Below are 22,206 nucleotides of genomic sequence, written 5' to 3'. Positions count from 1 at the left end.
ATTTGGTGATGATTGGTGAAGGGGTTACCGATTTCTGTTTTAACAAATCTCCGTGTTTGTTTTAATTTCCGTACATTTTGTGATATTGAGCTGAATTTTTTGATGGATAGATTATCATTAGAGGAAGGTTGATATTGAATTTTCTGATAATCTGAGAAGAGGTTACCGATTTCTGCTTTAAAAGTGTATGAAGTTTTCTACCCCTACTTCATATTCAATGCTTTTTATTATGACTTTACAAATATAATAAAAAAGTGTTCAATTTAGAAATTTGCAGATTGCTTCCTCAATTTGGCAAATTTCTCATAGATAAAACTTTATGAGCGAAAAAAAAAATGATCAGGAAGCAGTTTTAGATAAAAATTTAGAAATGCCGCAAAAATCAATTTAAAATTACTATATATATGTTTGTGTATATGTACTTATATGTGTATATATGTACATGTATGTGTATAAGTGTATATATTCAAACGTATCGCTCTTTATTTCCATCTCATAAATGATTATATCTATAAGTTTCTGGTTTCACATATTATATGCCAATTTGATAATCTGTCAATATATATACGATACGTTGGACTGTCGATACTCGAATGTATCGATATCCTCGCCAAAAGTGACGAATTGTATTAAGCAGTAAATCATTTCGTCATATGAATCAGGACAAACAATAATACAGGAAAAAGATATAAAGGATTAAGAGATCGTGCGAGTAAGAGAAACGAGGAAACCTGGTGGAAGTCCACCATATTTTTCACTTAAAAAGCTTTCTATGTGAGAAAGCCTAAGGTAAAATTATAAAACAATTATATATTTTAAAAAAACGGGCACAGTAACAACTGTGCCGCAAACAACAACGTAGAACTACGTCAACTGTCACTTATAAAGTATTCAACGAAGGAAAGTAGACGTATAGGGCTACGTCAACTGTCTTTCGATGAATACTACACATGAAATAGTGACTTTATGCTGCTATTGCTGCTCCGCTTTCAATATAATTACATATTAATAAGAGAAATAGGATCGTAACGATATACAATCAATTAGAATCAAAAGCCATGCGATCCAAGATTAGGTCTTTGACAGCCTTATATAATTACATATCCTATTGATGTTTTCTCTTACCTGTCTACATGATACCTTAATGAAAATCGCGGGATTGTAGTTAATACATTTATAATTCGGCGGTGGATTATAGATTTATTAATATACCACGAGACGTGATAAATCCCATTTGACGCGTGACGTGTCAACATCGCCGCGTTTCTCGCGTATACCAAGTTGAATTCCGTTTTATTGATTGCATAAGCAATATCCATCTCTTCGAACCTAGAATTTTTACAAATCATCCGTAAATCGCTTCGACGCACCCAATTTAGATGCATATTTCACTAGTTCCCGTATTTATTGCGTCGATACCGTGGGATGCGCAGGTATTGTTGGCTTTTTCGATATAACGTGGTTGACCGTTGACAGAAACGAGCGAAATCGCGTGCTGTTTTGCAGTGCCACGTTTACATTTCAATTTATACTCGGCCGTCGCGGAGATTCATAGCCGCGCATAAATTAATTAGCCTGTTATAATTAACTAACAGTTTACAGTTTCTGTATTTCGGTGAAAATGCATTAATAAGTTCTCTAAAAGCTGCAAGTTGAACATTAATTTAATTTATTCCGTTGGAAAAGTAATTCCATTGGAGAAATGCTAGCGTAATTATTGATACACGCGAATTTCTATCTACGTACGGATTCTTAATCTGCATAATAATTTTTTTATTTATTGTTTCTCTCTGAAATTGCATTGTTGCAATAACACGATTTATATTGTTTCCCCCTCTTTAGTCAACCTTTAGAATATTTGTAATTTATAAAATTAGTCTTTTAATTGCGGAAAATAATTGTGTATTTAACTTGATTTATTTGGATCTGTCTTAAATTAGCATTTTTAGAAAAAATAAACATAAAACACGATCTATATCAATTCAATATCGAAAAGTGGATTTGGTTTTTACGCGAATATTCTAACAATTTTTTTATATATATAACGATTTTATAATAACATTGAACATTTTCTAAATTATGTTTTACTCTTTATTATATAAATTAATTATGTCACCTGTATGAAAATAATTATTCATTATTTCTTACTTTCCTTTTGCTCGATATCGAGTTTTAGAGAGTTAAACGGTGATAATCTTCTTGAATTAAGATTCAACACGACTGTATATTCGCGGATATGCAGGATATGAGAGTATGTGTTAATCTGGATGTTCGTATTCAATACTTTTTGCCATTAAATATATTCAACTTGCAACTGACGAATGAAAACGTTGTTCCATATTCCTCATATATCTTCGTCCTGTTTCCTTTGCGCTCTTATTTAATATTCAATAATTTCTACATATTTTGTGTAAAGAAGCGTACGATATTAATATCGAATAACAAATATTATATACAAAGCTCTTGAAGATGGAGTTTAAAAAAAATGAGAAAAGTTAAAGCGACCAGTTTATCTATCGATTGATTTTTTGATTTGTTTTATGTAAATATTGAATGAAGAGGCTTTTAATTTGTTAATGTGTTCCTATGACAGAGGTGCAACATTGCCATATGTGAGAGCCCATCCATCTATTTTCGTCATCAAATCACGTAGTGCTCTGCTTCGTAGTTACAAATTTCGCGACTAAGACCATTGAGCGATGGGAATTAATTAATCTGATAACATACAGGTACGTGAATGTATTAAGGATATTCAGGCCCAGTGGACCTAACTCGTTGCAATGCCATCTCCGAACCTCTCGAATTTCCCAAAATAATTATTAGATACAAAATCGTATAAAATCGCTCGATCCTTACGATACTTGACATTATTACTTTACGTGGTAGAAATTCTATTTTTATTTGAACTAGTTTTACATTTATATAGATATTGAATTTTAGTCTCATACTTTATTAATAAGTAATATTTTAAGATTTAGATGTTTATTAACGTTTTATAATTTAATTTTATACATGTGACTTAAATCAACGTTATAATTATACATTATTTTCGTGCAGTTTTAATCATGTTTATGTATATTGTGTATATTATTACGATATTTACTTACGATAAATATTTAACAAAATTAATATGAAATTAATCATTGTCTAACGTAATTAGAATAATTGATGTCTTCGTTGCACTTAATTAGGTATGAATTATAGACTTAATGTGGCCTGAATTTGCGCGTAACTTGATCCTATCTAATTAGTCATATTGACATATTGCCGAGATGTATCAGCCGTATATTTGTGCGATCGTGCCGTATCTTGAGAGGATTGACTGCTGTAATTTTCCAAAGTTTCGTCGAGGAAATGTATCGTTGAAGTTCGTGAAAGAAGTTCGCATCTTTTCTTAAAAACTTTCTTTAGTCCGTTATTTTTGCCGTGCGATGACGTTTTAATATTGCATCCCCACAAACATATAATGCTATGCTATCATTAAATAGATCACCGTCATTAGGTTATTAAATCTTGAAATTTTTGTTGTTGTTTTAATGTTCAAAAAAAAAAAAAAATCCAAACGTATTAACTTTAGGTGACAATGCATCGTCTGATCGTCAATAGTGCGCTTAAATTAAAAAGCACCGAGACCTTTCCGGCTTGTGCTTATCGATATGGCTTGTCATTGTTGATTTGCTGAATAATTGCGTGCTCACCTGTCAGTCTGCTGTATTTGCGTCGGTATTTGTAATTCTTGCTCTCGATTTGATTTCGCCTCCACCCAATGATCATCCTCTTCTTCTTCCTCATTCGTCGTTCTCTCGGTTGTTGCGTCGCAATTCTCCACCGCGGTGTTCCTACGTTCCACCTGTATAAGAAAATCCGAGGGCACACCGGTAAACTTTACTTCCCATTTAATTTTCTGAGTATACAAAACGTTAAGAAATACACAAGTATGTACAGAATGTCAAGAAAATTAACTGAATTTTCGTGCCGACTTCTAATTTTGCACTCACGTCAAGTTATAGCAATTGTAATGTAATAAGTTTTATTTAATTACTTATTGTTGCATATATACATGTTCTGTAGAAAGTATTTTTGATTAAAACTGCATTTTTTTTCTGAAAAATTACAAACTTAGTAACCACGTAAAAAATTTTTATTGCTTTCTCGTCATACCTTTTAAATATATTTAAGAGCTAGGAATTTATATCACTTTTGGATTTTAACGATGGAAATCACAAAAGGTCAACAGAAAAGAAAGCAGAAAATACAAAATAATCACTATGTCCCTTTAATATTAAACCTTTAATTTTTTGAGCTATATTCCGTCAATTATTAAATTACTACTTTTAATTGGACTTTTATTTCTCATCTTGGCATCTCAGATTCCTATTTTATATTTTTAATTGTTTTCTCTTTTAAAATATGAATTCAACGATATTATTATTGATGTCGCATTTCTAAGTGAGAACAGTCGTCATTTGCAATTTTTTCATTATTTTATCCGTAATCTCTTGAAACTAATTAACAACACTTACCGTGTTGGGATATAGCTCTTTTCGTTGCTCTTCATCGTCGGACTGAATCACGGTGGCTTCCGGTGCGACATGGCTGTTGTTTTCCGCCATCTCTTCGTCCTTTCTCGTTTTAGCGCGGCCACAGCAGAGGCCCAACAAGCAATACACGATCACGCACACAACTCTCTTGATTTCGTTCACATGCGCCACTCACACGCGCTGCGGCTTTGACCCGAAGTCTTTATTCCGTTTGTGTTCCGCTCAGACTGCGTGATACCGCATTTTTGTCAAAATTGCATTTCGCTGCTTTCACGGAGTATGGTTATACGCACTGACTCATTCCGTTCGTTTTGAATTTCCTTCATGGAACGCTTTAGATCTGGGAGAATATCGGCGATCTTCGCGCGTGGCAGGAAATAGGAATATCTTGGACACTCGAGTCGATGAAAGGGCACGTGTCAAGGTCCCGTTAGGACTGATCGTTGTGCACGCGCATTCTGTTAAAATTCTGTTACGTACATAAATTTAGAAAAAAATTATTAGAAAGAGAATATTGGATTGAATTGATAGTGAATGGAAGATATATTTTCTAAGGATTTATGTGGCTTTTTCTTTTATAAATCATATTTTGTGCGAATTTATGAAATATTTTAATTAGAGGTAATAAGTAAATATTTCGAAACATTGAAAGAAGAAATTAAAATCTCTGGAAATGTACTTTGTCAATCAACATTTGTTCGGCAACAAAATCTAATTAATTTTATTTAAACGTATAGTAACTTTACTTTTACCTATTGCTCGCAAAAATTTCCATCTCGTTATTTTTAGGGAAAATTGTAATTGAGCAAATATGATATATTTTTTCTCAGCAAATCACTTTTATAGCACCTAAACTAATAGAAAGAGTGAAAAAGTTAATAAAAAACAAATTAAACTTTTATTAAAAATAAAGTTATTACTGTTTTAATAAATCTCGAGAGTTGATTACGATATTTTCTGATTGTTTCTCGTCATTTTTTTTGCCACACGATTATTTCATGTACATATGAGAAACTATACTTAATTCTGTACTTCTTTATTCACATAATTTTTATTAACGCTTATTTTCAAGGTAAGTTAATTCTAATATTTAATAAAAGTTTAAAACTAATAGTTAGTAGAACGCACGCCGCAAAAAACTCTATAAAATGAGCCGATAATCTCGAAATTCAGTTTAAGAAAGTTGAACGAAGAAATTTCTCGACTTTTAGTGATGGTTAACGGGAACTTCCTTTTCTTGTTCGAACAGTGGGTAATGAGACTTTTCCGCAATTCTTTGCCCCCAATAATTCTCTTCGTACAGAAATTAAGTGATGGAAGAAGTCTAATATTTATACCATCCATCATGTAATATGCTTTTAGATGAGATTATTCTACTGAAATCTTGAATTTTTCCAAACGATTGATTACACTGTTAAGTATTGAAAGGATCGTTGAAATTTAATCTGATACTTTGAATTAAATAACAATTTATTTATTTTTAACTACCACGTGTGTCGAAATTTATTATTTTAACACAAATCAGTATTATTTTAATTCCATTTGTTTAGTTCAATTAACGACATATTAAGTAGGAGCAGTGGCGATCTATAGGATGGTTAAAAATAACTCAAATTCGCACGGTATATTAATTTGACACGAATTTAACATAGTGTATATGTATATGATTGTACGTAAATTGCTCGTTTGCAAATTCAATTTATAATATTATTTCCTATAAATGTGGAGTTAGATCATAATGTTACATTACATTGAACTTTTTCGTAGAGAAATATCCGGAGAAATTTCCGTAGAGAGAAATATCCGGTAAAATTTTTTTTCTAATTTTTTTTCTCTTTTTCTACATATATATTTTTTATAGTTTTAATATCTATTTAATTTACACATAATTGTAAGAAATAAATTTTATTTGTAATTCAGGAAATTTTCAGAATATCTTACTACATATTATATAAGTTAATGTACTTAGGTTACATCACATCCATTTCGATAATTTAAGAAAGCTGTATTATACGACTATAGTTATTGCCGTAAAAACGATAAAAGACATTTAATTAATTATTAGATTAAATAATGACCTTTTGAAATCGAAAGCACCTCAAATAGTCCAGGAGCTAGCGGAATTTTAGGTGACTGATTTTCTCACGCCTGAAATTTTTTCCACGAGTTATTATGGTCATGTCTGCCAAATGTAGACAGGTGTCAGAGTCTGTTCACGGGACATAGAGCGAACAGAATTTTTGTAACTTGTATTAATTTCCAAAGACATTGACTGATTTCATTACAGCTGATTTTTTTACAGTTGATCATTTAAACCATTTCAACAAGAAAAAATGAGTTGTCCGACAAAAAAGTTGGGACATGACCCGTGTCTGCCATTTGGAATTGGTAATTTTTTCTTTGACTCTTGACTGATTTTCTTACAGCTGAATTTTATTTTACAGTTTAATAATATATTAAGGATGAAGTATACGTATAACCTTGTCCGACATATTTAGTGGGACAGAACCGCTCTCTGACGTCTTTGTTATGTTAATTAATCATTAATGTTTGACTAATTTTCTTACAGCTAATTTTTATGGTGTATTTTTAAAATGCCAACAGAAAGACGTTGATATATTCGTCCGACATTTTGGGTGGGACAACACGATATAAAAGCAGAAAAATCTTATACGCGGCTTAATAGAATACAGTTTCTCAGTTGTTTCGACAAATAATTTTAAATTAAGAGCTTTACGTATAATTTATATAAAGTACCTATGAATAAATACAATTTTTATATATATAGCATAATTTTTATACTATATATATGGGGCATTTTCCGTCAAAAAGACCACCCCCTCTACACACTTCAATTTTGTAAGGGTTTAACATTTTTGTTAAAGGGTCTATTATCATAGGTCCGCCATTTTGTTTGCTCAATAAAGGCCATACGGCATCAAAAATAACCCTTTAACGAAAATTTTAAGTTCTAACAAAACATTTTAACTATAAAATTGTGCAGAGAGGGATAAATTATCGAATTTTAATTCGAATTATGGAGAATTTTTTATATATATTATATATATATATATACATATATATATGTATAAATAAATAAGTAAATAAAAATTATTTTTAATTAGTATTATTATTTTTGAAATATGTCCCACTATTTTCATCAGACACGAGTGAATATCGATAGTATATACAATTTCGAACAATTTGACCACTTTGTCCGACAGAAATACTCCAGTAAATAATATCACATGTCCGATAATCATATTTTCAACATTATTTTTGTCAGAGAGCAAATATGTCTCGATATTTTCGTCAGACAAGTGTGAAAATCGAAAATATATAAAATTTCGAACAATTTGACCTCTTTGTCCAACATAAATACTTCAGTCATTAATTGATGATTAATTAACATAACAAAGACGTCAGAGAGCGGTTCTGTCCCACTAAAATTGTCGGACAAGGTTATATACTTCATCCTTAATATATTATTAAACTGTAAAATAAAATTCAGTTGTAAGAAAATCAGTCAAGAGTCAAAGAAAAAATTACCAATTCCAAATGGCAGACACGGGTCATGTCCCAACTTTTTTGTCGGACAACTCATTTTTTCTTGTTGAAATGGTTTAAATAATCAACTGTAAAAAAATCAGCTGTAATGAAATCAGTCAATGTCTTTGGAAATTAATACAAGTTACAAAAATTCTGTTCGCTCCATGTCCCGCGGACAGACTCTGACACCTGTCTACATTTGGCAGACATGACCATAATAACTCGTGGAAAAAATTTCAGGCGTAAGAAAATCAGTCACCTAAAATTCCGCTAGCTCCTGGACTATAATGAATTATGCCACTACTATTCCACATTAATTAAATATCTTCATGTGATACACACCTATTGATATTGAATTTCGTGTTCAGGTCGAGAAAAACCATTTAACATCAGTATTCGAAAATGTCTGCATGCTGATGATAATATAACCATGAACTACACGGTGAAGAGTTTTCAGCGAATTGAACTGCATGTTGTTACTTAGATAAGGTTTCTAAATTTAACTGACTATCCCTTGTGACTTATCACCGTAATCTGTGTATTGATAGCAATTGAAGACATGCTGTGTGTTAATAGGATCGATAATGACGTAGGATAACGATAGCAATATGTCGTGGCTATAGTTAGCCATGGGAAATCAAAAGCGCAATAATGATTACGCTATTATGTAGTTTGAATGATATTACAGTAATGCTAAAATGATATATCCAATTAATGTCATACATGGTAGAAATTGTGTGCGCGACATACATAAAAAAGTAGCAAAATATTTTTATTTATAGATTTTATTTATATATACAAAGAAAAATAGTTGATGAGAGGAAATAAAATAATATTTAGATTAAAATATATTTTAAACGAGTATATTTTAATTAATACATATATAAAAGGTGATTTAAAGACCACTTGAAAAATATATAATATGAACCAGATAACTTGCGGAGTTTGAGAAAAAAAATATAAACGCATTGTTTGACATTTGAACCGCTTTGAAGCTAAATGTAGCGTTCGTGGAAAATATGTTAGAAAACTGGCTCCAGCATTCAACATTCAACGTGAAATTATTCGGACTATTTTAAGAGTAGGATTAACTTTAACTCGGTCCAATTTGCATAAGTAGTGCGTATAGAAATTACACAGCACATAAAGTGAATGGTACAGATTGCAGTATAAATGAATATGAAATATAAATCACGGAAAATTATACATAATGATAAACTATTTTTCATCGTGTTACTTGTAACTCATTTCTATCCATTTACTCTGCTCATTCATTTTGATGGATTTTATATTTCGATAGGAAACTAGAAATAATTCCTATACTTTTATTTTACTTATTTTTTTCAGTAGGCAATGCGCAACTCCCACTTTTTTTCTATCGTACATTCCATATAAATTCTTTTTCTCTTTATATGATTTATATCGGTATCTGTGAGAAGTCGAAAGGAAAATTTGCACGGTCGGAATAATGCTGAAGTATATGAAAATCATGTGGAATAATTTGGCGCTTATGGTAAGATACGCTACGATGAATTTCAGCAGGTGTGAAATTCCTTTTGCATATCCCTTTGCCTTAGAAAGTCCTTATGTGATCCGGACATAGCGGTGCGTGTCATACTTAATACCTGATATATATATATATACCTATATAGCTTTAGCAATCGGATTATTTCAATTGTGTTCATCGTTTTGCGAATCTTATTATGTTTATAACATTTAGTTGTAAATTCGCGAAAAAATAAAGAGAAGATTCGTGCAAAAGACGCACTTTTTTATTAAGATATACACCGCACGATCACGTTGGTCAGAGTTGTTATGTCAGAGTCAGAAAATTATCAGGTTACATTAAACACGAAGTTTGCTTAATTAAAATTACGCAATATCGCGGACCCCAACAGAGATAAGGTTGAAATGTTATACTTTTTGCCACACAGCAAAAAGTCTTTGCCGATCGGGTTTCTCGAACTGTTTTTAATATTATTTGTCTTTTAGAGCGCATTTCAGTAGAGAATGAAACATATATAATCTGCAAATGATACTAAAAAGAAACAGCATTATTCGCTGTAATGAATGATTCGATGTCACGTTTTCATCATGTGTCACCGTGTTTTTAGAAACATGGCTGTATCAGAAATAAATACGGAACAGAAAGTGTACTCGATAATATACTCGAAGAAGTTAGAAGTTAGAACGATCTGGCGATATCGGAGAAGCAATCGACTGAGACAGTTATATATATAAGTCATTCGTTCGAAATCGTAATAAATGAAAAGAACGCCGAAGGGTGTCCGCGGGAAAGGGCTTGTTAGGGCAGTATACGAACTCTTCAATTTCACGCTATCCATTCCGCGGGGATGTACCGACTTTAATTACAAGTTTATTCATTAGCGACAGTTGTTGAGTTTCGATGAGCATGCGGATATCGTTAGTCTCGCGCAGATCTCGCGTTATACCACGAATAATGTTACGGCTGGGCCGGCGTTTGAGAGTTTCGAACTTACTTAAACAACTTTTCTATTGTTATCTATATACACACACCCAGGGTGCGACGGGAGCACGGAAGTATTTTTACGTGATTATGGGTAGTTCTCGTGCGCGGAGACGCGGCTGCCACTCAATATGATTGAAGCTTACGCGCGGCGAACAGAAACTTCTGAAAACAACAACAATTATATTCGTGTTGGTGTTTGTGGCTAAGTTGATAAAATGATGAATCGAAAGAAGATAATAATGTTTTGGTAAGGAAGTCATGGGAAGAGAGAATATTAATCTCTGTTTCGGAATAAACGTCGTCGTCAAATAGAGAACCGTCAAATTCGAAAAATATAGAAAGCTGTACGAAGCGATTCGTGCGATTTCTCTTAAAAATTTCAGAGATGTAATTTTAATTTGCGATCAATTTTTCGCGTTATTTCAAAGAGCGCGACGCTACTTAAATCTTTGGTTGGAAGACAGAAATGTCTCCTGTGGCCTTCATTAAAAAGTACTACTCTCGAAATATCGGGTGAAAGTTTTATTGCTCATTCGCGTTCGCCGTGGAACTCCGTGCGCTTTACATCATTGACTATGCAATTGGAGCAATTCCGAAATGGTAGCAATAAAAATAACGTAGCATTTATTCGAGAACGTGCTTCACGAACATACGTATATTGTACTTTCGAAAAAGACAAAACTCTCAATTCTCGATACCGAAAAGCAGTAAAAACTTAATTACTTTGATTGATTAGGGTTTGTAAGTGGAGACTATTTTGGGAAAAAAATGTTGAGAAAAAATATATTTACGAAATTTCATTTGCATAAACAGAGCTTATGTGAATTATAAGGTTTCTAAAAGCTTATTTTTTGTGAGCAAGCTTTATTTGTTATTTCACTCATACATGCTCGATTTAATCGATTCGGCGTTAACTGTGTAATGAAATGTCGTCGTATAAGAGCTAATTGTAAGATAAACATCATGAATATGTGTTACGACAATGTATAATGACCTAGATAATATGTCGATGTACGACCCGATATGCAATCTAAAGAAAGTATTTTTTTAAGTTCCCAAGATGTTTATACCAATGTCACGAGCGTATTACGAGATGGTTGCCGTGAACGATGATTTACGATCGCAATAACGAAGGAGAGCGGACCGAGGTTACCCCAAGTGCATTGTTGAATTCGCCACGTTGATCAAGCTTAAAAGATTAAGTCGCACAAGTGTATTTCTGTCCTGGTTATAGATCGAATTTGCGCGGAAATTGCGTTTTCCCGCGCGTAAAATGAGGCAACTTTAATTTTATCGTAAATATTCGATACACTGATTTCAATATTCCGCAAAGTTTATTTGGACGGTCGGTTGTACATTGTGCAACGTGGGCTGCAAAATCAACGTGTGTGAAACTCAGCGTGAAATTTGTCGTTTAATAGCGTATTAAGAATTTAACATTGGCTCGTTAACTTTTCAATTACGATTGCGTAAATTTCTATAACGTTAATATTTATACTCTCTTTTTCACCGCGCAGCAAAAATAATACAACGTTAGATTATTTTACTTTCAATTTGAGCGTGTTAAACATGAAAGGGAAAAATTCTCACAAGCGTATATATTTACAATTGCGTAAATATACGATTCTCCGATGGCTTATGGGACAATTATATACGGATCATAAAAATTGTGATTACTCATCAGTCTCATTATTCATGTAACAGGGTCAGTTTGGAAGGTGACATTAGCAAAACGTTCGTTATATTGTTCGCTTTATGTAAGGATATAACTTATATGATATAAAACCGGACGCAGTGCGTAACAGAAATTCGATCGATATTTTCTCGTAATAATATTAATAGCACACACAATCGCGGCGTTCCCTGCAATAAAAAGTAACTGCGGCGAAGTAAACTTGCGCAGAGCATACAACTCATATCCACATCATTATTTACATTGTCTAAACTATTATACATTGTGTAAACTACTATGGATAGTAAGGCACATAATGCGTTGATGGAAATAATAAAATGAAGACGGTATAAAAGTGGAACACCGTAATGGCTTTGACGACGAAGTACTGATGACAGAGGCAATGTTATGTTGCAATCAAGATGTTAAATATCAAAATATCTAATCCTAACATCGCGAAGGATACCCGAGCCTATCGATCTCGGTTAATTGCTGTTCCACCTACCTGCCCTGACAAGTACCGCTTAATCGCGGGCATAAGATTTGTTTTCCTTTTAGCGGTTTCTATGAATGGAAATGCAAGAAGTGTCTATTGATGTTTCCATTGAAGTGTCCATTGTTCGATAATCCTTTCCGTTCTTGAAATAACTTTCAGAAGGGAGTAAGAAACGAAAGTTTTGCAGCAAAGGTTTGCTATTTCTTTGTACAGCACAAAGGCGTTTCCATGGTTGACGTTTGGTCGTCGCGACGTAGAAAAGAACAATAAATCGGACTTGGAAAACAAAGGGCACGATATTATACTATCGCTTATTTGTCGATGCGTCATATAGTATGCCCCATATATACACGCAGAATGTAATTTCGGTCGTGTAATCTGCTTCGTTTGATTGTATTATCCTTTGCGTGGACTATCGACTTTAAGATAACGGATCATCCTTCCCGAACGAAGCCACGATTGCCTCATAATTTTTTTCCTGCGACAGCTACAATCCATTTTGATCAGAATTTATGGTTACCCAGCGACGAAATTTCGGTACAGCTACGCTATATTTTAATAAAGCTAATTAAGCCATATTATAAATGAGAAAAATTTTTTTCATGAACACGTGTAGTCAAACACAATTTTAATTAACGCGATCGATAACATCCGACGGATTATTATTAAACAAATATTTTTTTTTAATTATAAATGTGAGGATTTGTGGAGATTTTTAATTTGTACTAATAACAGAGATCACCTTCAATTCAAATTGGAAGTGAAACTCACTTAAAATCCAATTAAAGAATGTTTCGTTTAAAGTTTATTAAAATGTTTGTAACACGAAGTGGAATAGTTTTCGAATGTCTTACGGAACGTTTAAAAAAAAAGTGCGACAAAATATTGTTTGTTCTGAGTTCCTGAGTTCTTTCCCTGTACAGTATATATTATGCATTCCCGTACCGCACACGCACACGCATACAAATACTCCATTCGAAATTTTTAAAAATTTTTAGGTAGATCCTTAAAATGCACGCGAGAGTGCATTTTCCAATTTCTCCTATATATCTAAAAAAAAAAGCAGTAAGCGTTTTATCGCGGAGTACTTTAAAGCTTGAAAGCTTTGTTTACACCTGCACGACCTATAGTCAGATTACGATGTTTCGCAATGTAAACTATATGGTGCAATAGCTCGCATCGTTGATCCGGGATCGATTTTATGATCTCTATGTTATCGCGTAATTATAGAAACTGCCGAGCAGTGAATTTATATAGCTGAACAGTGCCAAGAATCGGATATGCTTGAATGTCATCGATCGGAATAGACGTTATTAATAATGCAAAATATTTCCTACAGTTATCACATTCCGAAAACACACTTACGCACACAGCTTACCCCCCTTTTATACAAGGCCTTTTTCTAATTTTAATTTTTAAACTCGAAGTAAAATTGGGAGAAATTCAACCAATTCGAAAACGAGACGTGCATTTGGATTTGCGACAACATTTCTCGTCATGGCATACGAAATCGAGGAAGTTCATGGAATGAGTTAAATTAGGCTGATGGAATTAGATAAATTCCACCTTCATCGAGAAACGAACGTCAAGTACACACAACGTAAAACTAACTTTGACTGCGTGTTCGATTCGGTAAATAACGGCATCAGATTGCACAAACGAGACACAAAGCGCGTATATCGTCCAGTCAAGCTTCAAAGTGCATTTGCTCCAACGACGATCGTATTATAAATTACCGACCATTATGCATCCATTATTGCAGCTGATCGACTGGCTATCCCTTATAGTGACTGAAATATTAAACCCGAATATCTTTCTCCTAAGTACCCTCTTTTTGAAATATCACGAATAGGTCAGATGAGTTAAAAAAGAAAAAAAAAATCAATGATGTAAATTAGCAAGAATATAAGGGTCGTGAATTCTTTGAGATTCACAGATTTGAGTATTGCAAATCATATCTTTACATAAGAAATTAGATAAAAAGAAACGGCGATAAAATTTTTTCTGACATGCGTATATTAAAGCTCTATATTTGTTTGTTTCCTAATTATAATATTAATAGAAATGCGCCCGCTGTCCTTGATTTTAAATAAATCAGAGATTATTATCGAGATGCATTTAAAATTCAAAACACAGAGTATCGGGTGCATAAAAAAATATCGATAGTATGTTGTTTAATGCTGATCGCATCAGGACATCTCAACTCGATCGATTACTACTGCTTTGCTGCTTTACTGTTCTACAATTACTGGTCGCTTTCAGAAGGTTTTACCGCGTTAAGTATTAAATGAATTTAAATCAATATTTGATATTTTGCTCACACTCGAAACGGACTATTTATATAGTTTGTGATTAAAAATTAATTATAACAAAATCATCGCCCGCGTGGAAAGCGCCGTATTCGACTATCGCGCATATGTGAATGCTTAATGGCCATTCCATTTGAATAAAACCTATTTTCTCGTCCGTAAACCGGAAACGTGGTCGAGCAAAAATGGCGAATTAATGAGAAAATATGCGCCATGACATAGCGAGCGAATCAATTCTAATTGCCTGTCGGCTGTCCGATAATAACGCGCATCAGTATTTACGCGCGAGTTGTTGTACTTATACGAACACACTGCCTACGACGTGAACATCGACGTTATCACCTATACTTACGGACCGTCAACTCAGCAGATCACCGTGGTATATTAAAGACGGGCCATAAACGCTAAAACACCGTTTACGATCGTATCGATCTTCCCCAGGCGAGAGAAATCGAGAACGCTTCTCCCATTTGTTCCTTTTACTAGCGGCACGGCGCGCGGCGTCGCGATCCAGCAAATTGTTCCCGAAGCGCTCTTTGAGAAATCAAGTGCGTCACCTGCCCACACTCGAGTCATGTACTGACTACTGACAGTTTGTTATTTTCCAGATAATCCTCTTCGATATATAAATATATACTGTCAGGATATTATTCAACGTTTCTGCGTTGTTTAAATAAGGATATCGATAAAGCTCTAATAACGAGCTTAGAGCTTCGACGCTATAAATGCGCGAAGCTGATCTGTATATTTATTTGGGACGAAGGGAAGGCGAAGATTAGAGATAAGGTCTTTCTTCTCCCGTATCTTTAGCGTTGACGATGCGGCTCTCTCACCCAGATTATACCGGTCCCCAATTCTCCCTGGTCTTTATACTTTCCGCGATAAATTTTCGCATTTCTTTCGTTTCCCTCGCTCGAGGCGACGTTGGGGAAAGACAATCTTAATGTACAACGGTATTTCCGCGCCCGTGATATCGTCGTTCTCCGTTTATCACCCGGGGGTCATTAGGCAGCGAGCGAGGCCCGTTCGGAGTCGGCTGTTAGGCCGTGAGAAGTAGTAAAACTCGACGTTGCGCCCGACGTCCGTCGTGTAACACGGCTCGCCGTCTACTGGCGGCACTGGCGCGCTCGACGCCAGGCGTCGCGACGCATAGGGCGCAACGCTAATCGGCGCCGCGTCGGCGGTGCGTAGAAACGCGAATCTTTTTGCACGCATCGCGACATTCGCCATTCGCCGGAAGAACATGGGAGCCCTGCCTCTGCGTGTCACACAAATTCTCGTCAACCCTCCCCCCCACCCCCGGTGGCCACGCCGAACCGATTACATTAACGAGGAGGGCGCGTTTATCGCGTGGCAATGCTTTTCATTAACCCGTATCTCCCGTGCCGCGTGATTTCATCGAATTTTCGCCGTTCGTCCATTGCAACGATCTTTCTACCAGATCTCTCTGCGAGACCTTTTTTGTAGATGTCTCTATCAGAAAAAATGTGTTACAATAATTTTATTAATAAGTTTAATTAATAATTAAGCGCTTATTTTTGCGAAGATACTGGAATACCAGATTCAGTATGAAGTTTCTTTAATATTCTTATTTGAGCTTTAAACATCGCTATGCTGTTGGTTGGCGTTGTTCAATATTTGATGAGAGAGAATATTAATTATTTTTTTTGCAAATCATGGACTGTTTGTACACACTGTGCCAACTAATTTGAGTCACGCGCATAATGCGATTATAAATAATACCTTGTTAATTGGTGCATTATTGATAATAATTAATGCATAATATATATCGCCGCTATCAAAAACATGTTAATATATTTTTTATTATAGCAATATAAGTATGTTTCATATATATATACATACGTGCAATTTGTAATTAACATTAAAAAACGATTTTTATTTTTCAAAACAATTAACTTAAGACAAGGAAATTATTTTTATTAATCACTGACGAAAAATATTATAGGTATGCATAGAGCTTAAAGTTTTGTGCATACGATCATTTTTTATAAAAATATTTTGAATACTGTACTAAGAAAAAGGAACCTTGATTAGTTTGGATAAGTATATAGTCTTGCGTACCTTGGAAATAAAAACTTAATCCAATTATACATATATATCTCCGTCTGGGATTTTCTCTTTTACATATTTTAGGGCTTTATGACAAAGGCGAGAGTAAGAGAGCAAAAGAGGTTGCTTTGTGATAAATTCTGAGATTTTTAGTTTTCGTTATAGACACGTGTAAAGTTCGAGGTCATGCATGGCGGATCGCGTGCCGAACAATATTATCACCATCACGGTCGGAAGTATCACGTGTTATCAGTAAATCGGATTTTCGGTTTTCCGAGCTCTTTTCTGTATCAGTGAAGCGGAGTTATTTCTAGATACGAATTTATTGATCTGTGAGAGCGTAGCATTCCAGAGCTTTTAAGCCTTCCGCAAATTGGCGAAGATTAAAAAAGAACTATCACATGACCGGCTATTGCCGGTATATTACGAACTGTATACTTTTTCTGAGTTAAAAATGTTTTTATTTCAATTGGGAGTTTGAACACTTTTTCTGGCTTTAATTAAACCGCCACTAGCGATTGCATATTTAATTTTTAATATAAAATATCATGATTATTTAATGAGTTAATTAGTTCAATATTATGTTAAAGCTTAAAATTAAACAAAATTTTAATTCTATATTAAAATTCACTAATGAGTTTAAAAAATCCGCTGAATGAATTAAAAAACATGATCTTGCTATATACTGGTACTCAGATTATACATATAGATACTTTGTGAGAAATTTTTTATAAATAAATTTTGCCATTCTACAATTTTAACATTCCATCCATATTTTCTTAGGATAATTTTTTTACAAAATAAACAGAATTTTTCAGAGGTGATTTGAAGGAATTTATATATATTCTGTTGTAATAATTTATTATTGTGTTTATTAAAAAGTTTTTAGTATTTATATATAAATATGAAAAGAAAATATATTTGTTAAATATATCCCGTGTATTTTTCGTATCAGAGATATAGACATTCAAATATTTTTACCACTAATTGTACTATACAAAACTACAACATTAACTTAAAAAAAAATCATGAAACGATTCACTATAAAATTGAAAGTAATAATATAATGTTTTGTTGCTGAGTTTGCACAAATTGTTTTTATTCTTCTCGTCACATATGTAGCTAGCATAACAATATTATTCTAGTGGTCTACTTCACGCAAAAAATGCTAGTAGCTATATTGAATATGGAAAATAAAGAAAGAACGAAATACCGTTATATAGGTGATGTACAGGATTAAAGGTTATTGATGAAAGAAGTCGTGCGTTTACAGTATATGTATACGTCCACTGTAAATAATAAAAGTAAGTGAGGCATATAAAATTGGCTCGAATACCGTATCGATAAAGAAGAAGAATCTGAACTCGGATACGATTCACGTGTACTTATGCATAAAACGCTTAAGACCTTCTATTCTTATGCTTTTATTCGCGATCTATGGTATGAAAGATTCATGAATATAAATGTTGTATGTGCGTGAAAACCCAGTCGAGAGAGAGAGAGAGAGAGAGAGAGAGAGAGAGAGAGAGAGAGAGAGAGAGAGAGAGAGAAATTCAAAGATATTAGAATTATTGATTTTAACGAATTAGCGTAACAAATAAAACTCGAAATTTGTTCCTAAATCGATGACCCGAATTTGGCATGCCGTGTATGCATCCATATAATAATGTATGTATACGCAGCACCGCTCTCAGAATTGTGACTTTGATATGAACGACGATAGACATCATATCAGCATTTCGAGCGTAGGTCGAACTATTAATCAATTATTGAGATATACACAAGGCGTAATGCCAGTTTCAAAGCAAGGCGCAGTGTGCATATCAATTAGATGATGAATATCATATGATCAATTAAAACATTTCAGCAGAATTAAGCTTAAAATGTTCAAAAATTATTTTGCAATTTATCTATCATTCAGATTCATTTAAAATGAGTTCTCGATGGATATTAAAACTGTTTGATAGTATCTAATTATGATATAAATTAACATTATATTTTCTATATATGAAGTTTCAACTTAGAGATTATATATGTATAAATCTCAATTTTCTGTAATTAACGGTAATTGGCAAGTCTCACGAGTCTCGCTTGCTTTTTGATTTACGAAATTTCTATTTCCTGCGAAACTCTTCCATTAAACAGTTTTTTATCAAGTTCGTTCTGAATCAAGATACAGCTTTAAATAAAGTAGATAAGCCAATTTAGCAAAAGTTCCTAGCAACTTGCTGGACAGTCCTTTAAAACTTCAACACCTCTTGACGATGAATTATAGCTACCAGTGCCGAGTGCATGTCCCTTTCTTGTGAATTTAATTATCTCGCCATTTACGTAAAGTTTGGTCAAATATTATGATATAGTGCATGAGGAACGAAACGAAGAGAGAGAGAGAGAGGGAGAGGGAGAGAGAAGGAGAGAGAGAGAGAGAGAGAGAGAGAGAGAGAGAGAGAGAGAGAGAGAGAGAGAGAGAGAGAGAGAGAGAGAGAGAGAGAGAGAGAGAGAGAGAGAGAGAGCGTCGAGGCTTCAGGAATTCGGCACTTAAAATCTCCGTGCTTGTTTCTGTATTTGAGATGATACTATAGACGAGCGTTCGGAAAGTGGGCTATGTTTAACGATCGTACAAATAACTTGCGGAAGGACAAAGGTGGCGACTATCGATATAGAGAATGTCAATCTTCGGTCGAGTTTCACGGTTCCAGTTCACACTATCTTCCCGCAACTTAGAATTTGTTTCGTAAGCTTCCTTCGAGACGATCGTTTCACTGTGGGCGCGTCTGTATTGGATACCTCGAAACTTGCTGAATCGAAGAGGGTGAGCACATTTTCGTTATATCGTATAGACTAACGATTGTGCTTTAAGAATCTTATTTACTTCTTACTTTTTTCAGTTAGAAGAAACGTTTTGACCTGTTTTTTTTTTTAATTAGAATATTTTTGATAATGTAATTCAAATTAGCGTACCTATTTAAAATTAAAGTAGATTTTTAGCAAATATTGGATTAAGGAAGATTAAAGAAGTTCCTAAATGAATATTAGGATTGTGCGCGCGCGCTCTTTTGATGAAGTTACGTCTTTGACATCGTATATTTCAAGTAAATATTCGATTAATATATCTTTTATTAAAAATGGCCAGTAATAATGGCCAATATACATATAGTTTAATGAAGCTTCGACTAAACATTTAAAATTCTCGAAAAGAGCTTAACGAAAGCTAAAAGCTTTCTCTTGATGCTTCTTTCGTGTAGTTGCTGATAATGTTGATTAGTATTGTATATTTGCCTTCTCTGAGATTTCGTGCTTCTTCGTTTTCACAGTGCATTAGGAAATTGAAATCGGTATCTATCGTTGAACGACCTGCACTCTCTTTACTACTGCGGTTATAGGCCTGTTCTTTTTAGCTGAACTTCTTGCACGGTTCATCTTTCCTCTTTTTCTTTTCACATTCTTTTCGCAGAGAAAAAGAGAAAAGATGTTCCGTGCAAGAAGTTCAGCTAAAAAGAACAGGGCTTAATGAGAAAATCAATCGTGATATTTTTCTACTAATTTTCATAGCTTTCAGCAGAATGAATAATACCGACGTTTTATGATCGGGAAGTTTTTAACTAATTACAGATCGTATTTTTGGTATCTTCTCGCATGAAATCAACGAATATCCATGTGGGGACTTTAGCTTGACGTATTGAGTGAATCTCTTCTTCTTTCAATTGGCGGTAGCTTTAAATATTTTAGTAAGATATAAATTATATAAATGTTGAAGATAGTAATTATAAAATAAATCGCTAATGAATATAACATGCCATACGATTATACGTATGACTCATATTATGATGAAAGATACATGTATATATGTATGCACGAGCAAATTTTTTCTTTTTATCAATTTTATGTTTGATTTCGTCACAATACAATTTTTTTCCACTTGTATAATCTTGTATTCAATTCTTGAGCCAATATCGATAGATGTAACGACTAAAAATCTATAACATGAATTTTCTCAATTTTATTATTCGTTCTTCTATTGTTCTATTCTATTCTATGTATAATCTCTTCTATTCTATAATCGCTTACGTCGTCGCATCGATGGTTCCAGATTAGTATTTATTATATATACTGCACGTATATGTATAGGTAATATAGATATTATACGTGCTCTGTTATTATAATTTATATTCATGATAAAGAGACTCATGGCATTTAATTAAAAAGATTTTTTTATTTATTAACTTGCAAAATATGATAAATAACGTTTTGACAGTGTTTGAATTATTTCTGTTTTAAAAAAGTCAGTTGATAAATGTGCAAAGCGGAGCATTAAAATATAATATTCGGTGATAGCTTAAGACAAAAATGAGTGACATTATAAGTATAGAAAATGAGAGATAAATTTATTTCACAAATCCATTGAAATCGCTATCGTACTAAAAAAATTGTTATTATCTTTGCGAAACATTTATCGCGTTACGTTCTCATTTTAAGTATTAGACAATCACGATAATTACTTTAAATATTTCCACTGTCAAATACTTTGCGTCGCGAAATAAATGGAAGTTTATTAAATTTTCTGCGATGTATTTAAAATCATTTTCTAACAGATGTAAATGAGAAAGACCCGTAGTTACTATAACCTACCCTGTGTGATATAGAATTTTATCTCTCGCGGTCTCTGTAAGACATAATATACCATTCTTGTGACTTTAATAGCTCGTTTTTTTGCATTTTTACGTCTCCGCAAGAACAAACAAATGTGAGCGCTTTATAAATCTCTTCTATACATATATGAAAAAAAATCATGTGAAATATCGAGAATTTATTTTCAAGATTAAGTTAACGTTTTGAAAGTGCTTTTTTTTAGTAATAAAGCGTGTTCTCTATGATAATAGTGCGTGAAATAGTTCTTTGCCAGAATGTGTTGACTTGACAATTCGATATAGGGGTAATTTAATAAAGTTAGCGCATCGTATATTTATTAAATGTTTACTTAAATTTTCATTATTGATCTTTTTTATTCCACAGTCACGAATTGGAAACACAATTAATTTAAATGTTGAAAATGAATTGAATTAAGAGTTTGAAGATAA

The 22,206-nt window shown here is 33.4% G+C and overlaps 2 protein-coding genes across 9 annotated transcripts in view; one reads left to right on the top strand and one right to left on the bottom strand.

Moving 5' to 3' along the window:
• Nucleotides 1-16,157, bottom strand: part of LOC143899375 (phosrestin-2) — a 63,392-nt gene extending 47,235 nt beyond the window's left edge. Inside the window, exons 1-3 of one of the 7 annotated variants that reach the window (XM_077409626.1) lie at nucleotides 15,411-16,157; nucleotides 4,524-5,010; nucleotides 3,699-3,850 (exon numbers count right to left, since the gene is read on the bottom strand). In XM_077409626.1, the coding sequence (XP_077265752.1) occupies nucleotides 3,699-3,850; nucleotides 4,524-4,613 (242 nt within the window). In that variant the 5' untranslated portion in view covers nucleotides 4,614-5,010; nucleotides 15,411-16,157. Of the gene's footprint in view, nucleotides 1-3,698; nucleotides 3,851-4,523; nucleotides 5,011-12,758; nucleotides 12,953-15,410 lie in introns of those variants that run through there. The other 6 variants (XM_077409627.1, XM_077409628.1, XM_077409631.1 and 3 more) reach the window with 6 other exon arrangements.
• LOC143899376 (sex-regulated protein janus-A) overlaps nucleotides 1-22,206 on the top strand; it is an 80,664-nt gene that overhangs the window by 48,915 nt on the left and 9,543 nt on the right. The gene's annotated exons all lie outside the window — the stretch shown is intronic.

This window comes from Temnothorax americanus, unplaced genomic scaffold (genome assembly GCF_048541705.1).
Source record: "Temnothorax americanus isolate GAGA-0224 unplaced genomic scaffold, ASM4854170v1 Scaffold27, whole genome shotgun sequence".
NCBI lineage: Eukaryota > Metazoa > Arthropoda > Insecta > Hymenoptera > Formicidae > Temnothorax > Temnothorax americanus.
Note: the sequence above shows the minus strand (reverse complement) of the source record. Positions and strands in the feature narration are given on the sequence as shown.